Genomic DNA, 10,141 nt, shown 5'->3' with positions numbered 1-10,141 from the left:
CCAGCAGGAAAACTTTAAAAACCAACAAAATTTACAGATTCACAGATTCTGCATTTTAATGAAGAAGAAGAAGAAGAAGAAGAAGAAGAAGAAGAAGAAGAAGAAGAAGAAGAAGATGTAATTTGAAAGTATTTTGTCCTCAAACATTTCTCTTTAATAATACTGGAGATTACAGAACAAAAGGTTCCAGTTCATTTTAATATATTCAACTCTATCATACAGAACACCATTAAATCAATGTTAGTGATTGAGTCGCTACATGTTTGAATAGATTGATTGAACATTTTATTAAACTGGGATCAGATCTAACAGGATGTAATTATTTCTGTGACTTCCTGTAGACCTGAGGAACGTTCAGTCTGAGAACAGTGAGCACTGCTTTGCTACGGTTTCTGGGTTGAACAACATGTATAAAACATGATTTTATTAAAATAAAACATGATTATTGTTACAGATGAATCTGATCCAACAGTGTATAAAACAGCTGTAACCTTAATTACTGCACACGTCACATTTATTATTATTTCAGTTCAAAGTTGATCAAACTAACTGATGCTGCTGTTAAACTTTACAGTTTTGGGTAAATTATAGATTTTCTGTATGAATAATTGCACAATATGATTTTGGATTATTTTCTAACATTGTTTGATCATCATTTATTATTTTATTGATATGTTTCTATGTGGAACATTGAAGTTGCTTCTTCATGTCCTCTTTGCTTCAGTACAAAGTGATTTTACTTCCTATCTGCCTTCGTTTACTTCAACCAACTATGACATCATTAAAATGCTGCTTACATGTTAATAATCAATAATATGATTGATGATAATCAAAATCTCATTCTGCACTACCAGCACTTTTACTTTTACAGTACATTTAGTAAAGTTTTTAATGCAGTATTTTCACACAGTTGTATTTGTACTTTTACTGCAGTAAAAAGTCTCAGAACTTCTTCCTCTGAACAGACAGAAAACTTTATAAGAAAGGAGGAAGAGGAGGAGGGAAGGATGGAGGGAGAGATAGAAAGGAGGAAGAGGAGGAGGGAAGGATGGAGGGAGAGATAGAAAGGAGGAAGAGGAGGAGGGAAGGATGGAGGGAGAGATAGAAAGGAGGAAGAGGAGGAGGGAAGGATGGAGGGAGAGATAGAAAGGAGGAAGAGGAGGAGGAGAGGATGGAGGAAGAGATAGAAAGGAGGAAGAGGAGGAGGGAAGGATGGAGGGAGAGATAGAAAGGAGGAAGAGGAGGAGGGAAGGATGGAGAGAGAGATAGAAAGGAGGAAGAGGAGGAGGGAAGGATGGAGGAAGAGATAGAAAGGAGGAAGAGGAGGAGGGAAGGATGGAGGGAGAGATAGAGAGGAGGAAGAGGAGGACTCCCTCCATCCAACAGGTGGAGCTCGACAGCTGTTTGTTCAGTTTACAGTCTGTCAGCTCTGTGTGAAGCTTCATATTAGCTTCAGATAAACTTTAAATACATTTTTGCACAGAAGGAGGACTGTGGATTTTGTCCTCCATCACTTCCATTTTAAGGTCATTATGAAGGATCTTCTAATGGTCAGTATGAACAGGAGGAATGATTACAGCAAGAAAAACACTGACTGTTGGTTTAAGACTCACTGGAAACATGGTGAACTGGTCCTTTAAAGTGAAGAGTGGAGTAATCAAGAACACATGAAGCACTACTTTATGTTTCCTTCAGTCCACATCAGTTGTGGCTCCATCTAGTGATCAATACAGAAATCAATAACAGTCATATAACAGTTTATCAGATATTCCTCATGATACTTTTATTTAATATGAGATATGATGTTGGTGTCTGTTTCTCCACGGAGTCTCTGACAGAATAAAGAGAAACAAACATTTAATGATCAAAGACAGATTATATACAGATATATATTATTTAACATATTTAGGGAAGAGTCTAATAGAAATATTAATAAAGTCGGGGAGGATGTTGCTTTTTAATCAAATGAAATATAAGTTTCAGCCCTGTAGTTTCTGCACTGTCCTGAACTTTAACATGAGACACAAACAGCTTCAAGGAAAGTTTGTAGATTTCTCTGATGGAGGAAACTAAAGGTGAGTGAAGACTTGAATTAAAATATGTTATTAGTGGTGTTTCAGTTATACTTGAATACTGAGTTAAGTAAACATGGAGCAGATTAAATAGATTTGAATGTGTTATGACAGACTTGTTGTGGTTCAGTCTACTCAGGTTTCCTTCAGTCCACATCAGTTGTGGCTCCATCTAGTGGTCACTACAGAAAACATCATTATCCAGAGTTGATCTAATATTCTTCAGGATATGTTCATTATGATGATGTGAGCTGTGTTTTCTTTGAGTCTCTGTCAGACTTGCTGCTCAGAATAAAGTCAAACAGACATTTAATGAACAAAGTTCAGCAGAAGCTTCAACAGACTCAGAAAGCAGCTGATGATCCAGTGAAGACACTCTGAGCAAACTGGTTTCATCAAGATCACATTTTATTCATGATTCACAGAAAAATGCATCAAGCAGGATATGATTTAATGTAGAATAACACAATATACTGCAATCACTCAAAAATAACTTGTGTCATCTGAAATATTAAACTAATCATTACAAGCTGTATGATTCAAATACACGTGAAGAAAATCTCATCAAACAGAAGCAAATGAGATTTCATGACTCCACTCAAAAACACAAACATCAGGAAGTTGGATTCACGTCCAACACAGCAGAATATTTCTACGTTCTGTAACATCGTCTGAACAAACGCATTCAAATGAGAAAATCAATCATGTGCATCAGTTTCTATATGATGTCAGTAACATGTTACTGTCCCTCCACCAGTTTACTGACACTTCTGTCAGCATGAGTCACTTCAGAAAACATCTCAGCCTCGTATTGACTGAGATAGTTAGTCAGGTATTGCAGTACAAGTATGTAGAAACAAGTTTTTGCTTTAAATTATGCAGTTAAAGTTTGTACTTTGTTCTAACGTGAGGTGAAGACGTACGCTGGCAGACATTGAACACCACCAGAAATAAACTTTTGTTTTTTTGTTTGACTTTTTTTTGTTTGCTTTGTTTTGTCAAAAAAAATCAACAACCTTTTTTCACAACAAAAACGCAACTAAAACTAAATAAAAAGTCACCTTTGAAAAAGAAGAACTATATCGAAATGTTTAACATTTTTCTTCAACACAATGATCATGTGAAAGACAGACAAATAGGCAAATAAAGTAATAATTGTTTTAATGCAAAGTCATATTAAATGAGCTTCATGCATGTGTGGAATCACATCATCCTTCTAGTTACTGAAACTGTTTCCTCTGCAGCAGCTCAGTTTGTTTGTTTTGTTGCTCTGATAAGCAGCATCTTCCAGTCAGTAACGTTCTGTCTGCCCCAAAGACCTCAGAGGGGAAATAACATCATTTTCTACCTGTTATCTGGAAGCAGTTTGCATCTTCAAAGGTATTTTTATGATCTCACAGGTGTGTGCTTGGGACAAACTCAACGTTCAAATACTCATAGTGAGTATATAGTATGGAACTGGAACACAGCTACATTATTATCTACTGGTAGCCCTGGTGGATCAATCATCTCACAGTCAAACCAGGTTTCTGTAATCCTCTACTGTGATACAGAAACCAGGTTTCTGGTTTACATGACAGGACAGAAATCAGCTGAGTGCAGAGAGTCGACTGTAAACTGGTTACTGAAGTGCAGCTGAACACACTGATGAAGAGTTTTGATCTGATGAAGCTGAGAGCAGAAAAGAGGCTGAACTATGAGAGTGATTGATGTGAGAATCCATAACAAGAAAACCAACAGCTGCTGTCACTATAAGATAAACTCTGACTTTACTTTCACTGAAGTGGATCAACAAATGATAATTAAACATTAAACTAAATGAACAGTTATAAATCACGGAGGAGGCGGTTTCCCAGAATCACACAATTTTTGTTTTTCAAAAATGAAGGTATTACATCAACATCACACTTAAAAGGATTAAAATGACATAATGTTTGTGATGTTTAAACATTTATATGAACAGTGTAGAGCTTGTTGTCTACACAGCTGTCTGATGTTGTTCATCTACATCACTGCATCTTTAACTGCTTTACCAACTGCTGTTAGTGCACCATACATGTACCGAAGCCCTGCTCTGGTTCTTTCATCCACTCGACCTGCCATCTCTTTCAGTTTCTGGACCTTTCCTTTGTCTCTCTCATTCATTTTCTCACTCAGGTAGTCTAAGTGGACATAAGTAGACAGTGAGTCAACATTCAGGGCGATCCGGTCTAGATGGTCCACATGTTGGTAGACCTCATCCAGCAGCTTAATCTTCTCTGATTCCAGTTCATCCATCTCTGTTTGAAGATTTTCCAGAAGGCTCTTCTTCTGTTCACAATCTGTTTTACTCTTTTCATACTTCTGTTTCACAAGTTGTTCAGTCTTCTTAACTTTCCTGGTCTTGTTCACATAGATCCACTTTTCTTTCACATGATCTGATGCAGGACACTTCCCTTTACAAACAGTACAATGACCTCCTTTCATGACCTCACAGTCTCTGGGATACCAGGCCACTGTGCATCCAGGATAGTGACAGGTCTCTTTACAGGTGTTACAGGTGACAGCTCCTTCATAAAAAACCAAACCCCACATCCCTCCATCAATAGAAACTTTATCTTTGTAGACCTCATCAACTTCTACAGTGAACTCTTCATTCTTCTTCATCTCTTGTTCATGTTTCTTCAGAGCTTCTTCAGTCTGTTGGATCTTGTTCTGTTTTAGTTCAGTCAGCTGGATTCTGTCCTGCAGGTTTTGGATGCAGGCTGTTATTCTGATGCGTGCGTTCATCACTTCAACAGTTGTTATCAGCTTTTGAGGTTTAGATTTTTCCAGGAAGTCTTTGAATTCTTCTGCTCCTGTCTCTGTTACCCTCCATGCGTTCTCTAAAGCAAGCTTTGTTTTCTTTGTTCTCTGTGTGGTCTGACGGTTATTAAACAGGAAGTGAACGGGCTGATCCTCCTCATCTTTGGCACATTTAATGTTTGCAGCTTCAAGAGCTGTCAGAGCATCATCAGGTGTTATTCCATCTGAGTGTGTGATGAGAGCGACGATGTTCTTCTCAATGTCTTTTCCAAACAGAGACGTCACTGAATCAAAGATGTACTTCAGTTGGTCACTCACTCGATTCTCAGTCGCCTGCAGCACCAGACCCACTGCATCAAGTTCATGAATTCCATTTTCTGAGCGGAACAAGTCAAATAATCTTTGACTGATGGTGACATCACATTCGACCACTTTGATGTTTCCGTATCCAGGAGTATCGATGATGGTCAGAGAGAAGGGCAGAGTTTTATCTTCAAAACCAAAGATCTGGTACACGATCACATCTGATGTCTGACTCTCTGACTGACTTCTCTTCTCGTCTTCTACGATCTCAAACCGGATGTTGTCATCAAACTTCACTCCCATGGCGTAGTTGACCAGAGCGTTGATCAGAGTAGATTTTCCTGTTCCTGTTTCACCTACAAGTAAGATGGTTTTGTTTGTCTTGTTCAGGTTTTTCTCACCAACAGTTTTTCTTGTCAGATTTCCAAACTTCTCTTCCTTTGGTCTCAGCTGGTAGACAGCAGGAGATCCTGAAGAGATCAGATAACTTTTGGAGATGATGTCCTCATATTTCTTACTGATTGTGTAAAAAATAGAGAAAAATAGAGAACTGTTTAATACACATATAAACTTTATGAACAGATTTGTACTCTTCCCTTATTATACATCAGACATTATTTTCTATTTGTAGTTAAAAGATATAAAATGAAATAAAATCAGAGAGAATAAAGTGTAATATTTGCTGATTTGAATAAAAGCCTAAATGTTGCAGCTGTGAGCTCAGTGGTTGAACCTCTAGCAGCATCTCAGCTACTGATATCATGAAGCTCATCACAGTTTAACAGAACAGAAACCACTGAGATCCATCAGCCTCCAAACAAACTCATATTTACCTCCAGCTGCTGACAGAAATCTGAGCAGCAACACTCACTGCATCAGCTGAAAATAAGGAAATGAGTCCACTATGACATCACATTAGTGTTTGTTTTACTCTGATATTAATTAGTATTGTGGTGTCTGTGGCTCAGGAGGTAGAGCAGGTTGTCCACTAATCAGAAGGTCAGTGGTTCAATCTTTGGACAAGATACTGAACTCCAGATTGATCCTGATGGTTGAGTGTGTGTGTGTGTGTGTGTGTGTGTGTGTGTGTGTGTGTGTGTGTGTGTTTACTATTATCTAAATCATTTGGTTTTGATTGTGTCTATTACATTATTATTATATTATTATTATTATTTCTTGTATGTTTTACTGTGATGAAGACACAGTAGTGTAGAAACGTTACTCTGTTTGCAGTATTTAAGGCTGAGAATCAATCAGTGTCTTTTGTGTCTGAAGTTTTCTGTCCCTGATCTGAGAAACATCTGATTCAGCTGCACATTGCTGGACGACGCCTGGAGAACCTTTTTACTTAGAGGCCTGATGATATTCAGCTGCACTACATCAAAAATGAAAGCTGTATGCAGGTCAGCAAGTAGTGAAACATGAAAAACATCAGAGCACTAGGTGACTGACTTTATCATTTGGAGACCTGTGTAATATTCCTATAATTCACCTGTAGAGACTGAAAACATATGTGGAAGCTTCCTGATGTTACAATGAGGTTCACATACTTTACATTCTCTGATGTCATTTCTAACATCACTGTAATACTTTAAATATTCCTACAGCAACTTGACACTGACTGTTTCTGTCATCAGTATTGTGTTTATGTCTCCTAACTTCATCCAACTTTATCTTAGTTTTAATTGATCACATATAACAACATTACTACTTTCTATGGTAGATAATCAACAGTGAGTTTATGATATTGTTCTGAAATGACATTATAGGGATTGTCAGTTGTGCATCTTGTCCAGAGGCTGAATATTCCTAACACATCTGTGCAGGCAGAGATCAGAGTGAACACACCACTGCATTGTTATCCGCTGTTTCCACACATACACACACACTCACACACACACACACACACTCACACACACTCACACGCACACTCACACACACTCACATGCACATGCACGCACATACACGCACACACACTCACACACACACACACACACACTCACACACACACACTCACACACACTCACACGCACACTCACACACACTCACACGCACATGCACGCACATACACGCACACACACTCACACACACACACACACACACTCACACACACACACTCACACACACTCACACACACGCACTCACACACACACATACACACACACACGCACTCACACACACATACACACACACATACACACACATACACACTTCCATGCATTTTGTTCTAATTGTATTTTAATGGTTATTTGTAGTAATGTTACTCACGGCGTTGCCGTGGTGCTGCCTGTCAGAGAGACTCCACACGGTGAGGATGAAACAGGTGTTTTGGTATCTGGGAGGACAAAATGAAAACCATCATAAAGTGAAATAAAGGTGTGAAGAACTTGCTGCAGAAAGTTTCAGTGCTGCACATTTTGAGCAACGAGCCGCTCGACCAACAACGTCTCCTAGAAATGATCTTTGTTTGCTACTAAATGGAAACAGCATATATGTTCTGAAGGAAACGTCCTGCTGCCTGGATTAAACTTTTATATCAACATAATGAGGAAATGTTGTTAATTAATGTATCTGAATGTAAATGTCCAATAACAACACATTTGGTTTGTTTTCTATAATATGTGAGTGGCTGTTTGAATGAGGGTTCATGGGGTTACAGTAGACCCTGTAACAATAAATCATTTTATGATGGGACAGACTTACCAAACAGTCTCTATACAGGGTTTACTTTAGTTTATTCAAGTACAAATTACCATCACATGCAGTGGACACATTGGAAGTTACTGGTGTCTGTAATCATTCCTCCTGTCCACACTGGCTGTGATGTGATCCTTTCCTACAGCAGCTCAAATATGAGATATGAGTTCTGTGAGAAAACACAGTCTAAAGTTCAGCTGAAGCTCATATAAAGAGCTGAACAAACCAAGAGTTTATCTGCCAAAGTTACAGTTGTGTAATTCATCTTTGTGTTGTGGTTTCTCCTTGCTGAGCTGCAGTGGAGGAATAGTAACACAGAGAGGGAATGTAGTACTAAAGAGACTGTGGAAGCTTGTGAGAGCGCCTCCTGATGCTCAGACAGGTCTGTCTCATTAACATAAAATCTATCATTTTGATTTTTACATTGTGTGAGAGAGAAGGATCTGCTGAAGAGTTCATGTGTTCACACAAAGACACAAATATGTAGCTGTGCTATACGCATGGTTATTTCATAAATCTCAGTCATTGTGGAGCGATGCGCACGTGCACATGCACGCCCTTAATCAGCCCCCCTTACATTTGGTTCTTTATAATAAATTGAGATTTTTGGCATCTTCTTACAGTGGGATGTGTGGACCCACGTGGGGCGACCCTCACACTTGATTGCTGTGATGGTGGTAAGCAGGACATTTTGTGGTTTGGAGCAGCGGGGTTTCAGGGCTTTTTCGTCGGAACTCTCTGATGCAGACTCAGTCCCCTGGTTGGATGTTATGGCACGGCTGGTCACTAAGAGGAGACTGGACAGCTTTTACTTGCCTGTGGATTGACTGAACAGCAGAGGTTAGGGCAGAGCAGAGTGATATCATTGATTCATCCATAGCATGAAGATCCATCTTCTTCATGCATAGTATTGAATTACTTGGTACAGTCATTGGTCTACCTGGAATAATCTCATGAGGTGTAAGTTTGTGTTTCCTGATGGGTGTGGACCTCATTGACATTAGGGCCAATGGCAATAGTGATGTCCATTTTTGACCTGTTTCAGCACACAGTTTGGCTAGTTTGTTTTTCAGAACATCATTTTGTCGTTCAACTAGCCCTGCAGACTGAGGATGGTATGGACAATGTAGTCTTAGTTTAATTCCCAGTGAGTTACAGAGTTCAGTCATTATTTGTCCAGTGAAATGAGTTCCTCTGTCTGAGTTGATGCTCTGTGGGATGCTGAATCTTGGAACAATGTCTTTCAGCAAGCATTTCACTACAGAAGCAGAGTCAGCCTTTTTGCAAGGCCAGGCTTCAGGCCAGTTTGAGAACATATCTATACATACAAGAACATTATCATATCCATCACACTTCAGCATATGAATAAAATGTAGCTGTTGAGCTTCAAAGGGTCCCTGAGGGGGGGATGTGTCGACATTGTTGTTTTTACTGTTTTCCCGGGGTTGTACTGTTGACAGATTAAACATTTCTCACAGTACACAACTCTGCGTTGTGTTATTTCTTTTTAGTCATTACACTAGTTGCACTAGTTTAAACTCTGCGTTGTGTTATTTCTTTCTAGACTCTTAGTTGCGTAGGATTTTACATTTGTGGCTAATTTCTTTCTTTACCACATCTTATTTGTTGTAAATGTTTTTCCTGCAACATTTATTTCCCGTACTTCAATTTTTTATTTTTTTATTTTTATTTCACGTTTTCCTATTTTTTTTTATTTTTATGTTGCAACAAATTTTAAGCTTTTTGGTCTGGGAAAGGAGTCTCCGTTGAAGGTCTCTTGCCATCCGGGTCACGGCACCATTTGTTGAAGAAAATTCACTCAAGTCCTTGTTCAAAGTTTGCTGTGGTGGAAGTGGTTTAATAGCATTCTGGAAATGCGGTGAGCTTACTGACACAGAGCTGGTCTGATACAGTAGACTGACCCAGAGCAGAAGAAATGGAGAGACTTTATACAGTAAAGATCAAAGCACCAAATGGTGAACAAAAGCTACAGTAAGGATCAAAGTAGTGACCAACAATTGGTGAACCAAAGATGGGAGGGGAGGGCATTTACATACAAGATCAAGGTTTGCCAGGGGCAAGTCGGGAGGGGTCAGGTCAGTAGAAGTCAGGAGGTGGAAAGGACACAAAATTGGCATATGTTTGATCAAAGAGTTGTCTCAGACGTCATTTGATTATCAAGTCTTCAAACCAAATGTGTGTTCTCTATTGATTAAGTCTGCTCCCAAAAGGTATTCCTCCTCAACACACACACACAAACACAGACACACACACACACACACAAA

The 10,141-nt window shown here is 39.0% G+C and overlaps 1 protein-coding gene across 1 annotated transcript; it reads right to left on the bottom strand.

Annotated features, from left to right (window-relative positions):
- Positions 1 to 3,952: 3,952 nt before the first annotated feature.
- On the bottom strand, positions 3,953 to 8,857 carry LOC137170880 (uncharacterized). The gene is made up of 4 exons (XM_067574504.1): positions 8,797 to 8,857; positions 8,478 to 8,642; positions 7,428 to 7,494; positions 3,953 to 5,676 (listed from the first exon to the last, which is right to left on the bottom strand). Exons 1-4 carry the CDS (start codon positions 8,855 to 8,857, stop codon positions 4,077 to 4,079), a joined length of 1,893 nt encoding a protein of 630 aa, XP_067430605.1. The 3' UTR covers positions 3,953 to 4,076.
- Positions 8,858 to 10,141: the final 1,284 nt, after the last annotated feature.

Source organism: Thunnus thynnus, chromosome 19, assembly GCF_963924715.1.
Source record: "Thunnus thynnus chromosome 19, fThuThy2.1, whole genome shotgun sequence".
Classification (NCBI taxonomy): domain Eukaryota; kingdom Metazoa; phylum Chordata; class Actinopteri; order Scombriformes; family Scombridae; genus Thunnus; species Thunnus thynnus.
The sequence above is the reverse complement of the archived record's forward strand: the minus strand, read 5'-3'. Positions and strand labels throughout refer to the sequence as shown.

Excerpts from the sequence above, each read along its gene's own strand:
- LOC137170880 (XM_067574504.1), bottom strand. The coding sequence starts at position 8,857 with ATGTCAATGAGGTCCACACCCATCAGGAAACACAAACTTACACCTCAT. Across the intron at positions 8,643-8,796 it reads ACCTCATGAGATTATTCCAG|TGACCAGCCGTGCCATAACA; the intron begins GTAGACCAATGA and ends GTCTCCTCTTAG. Across the intron at positions 5,677-7,427 it reads GGCAGCACCACGGCAACGCC|TAAGAAATATGAGGACATCA; the intron begins GTGAGTAACATT and ends TTACACAATCAG.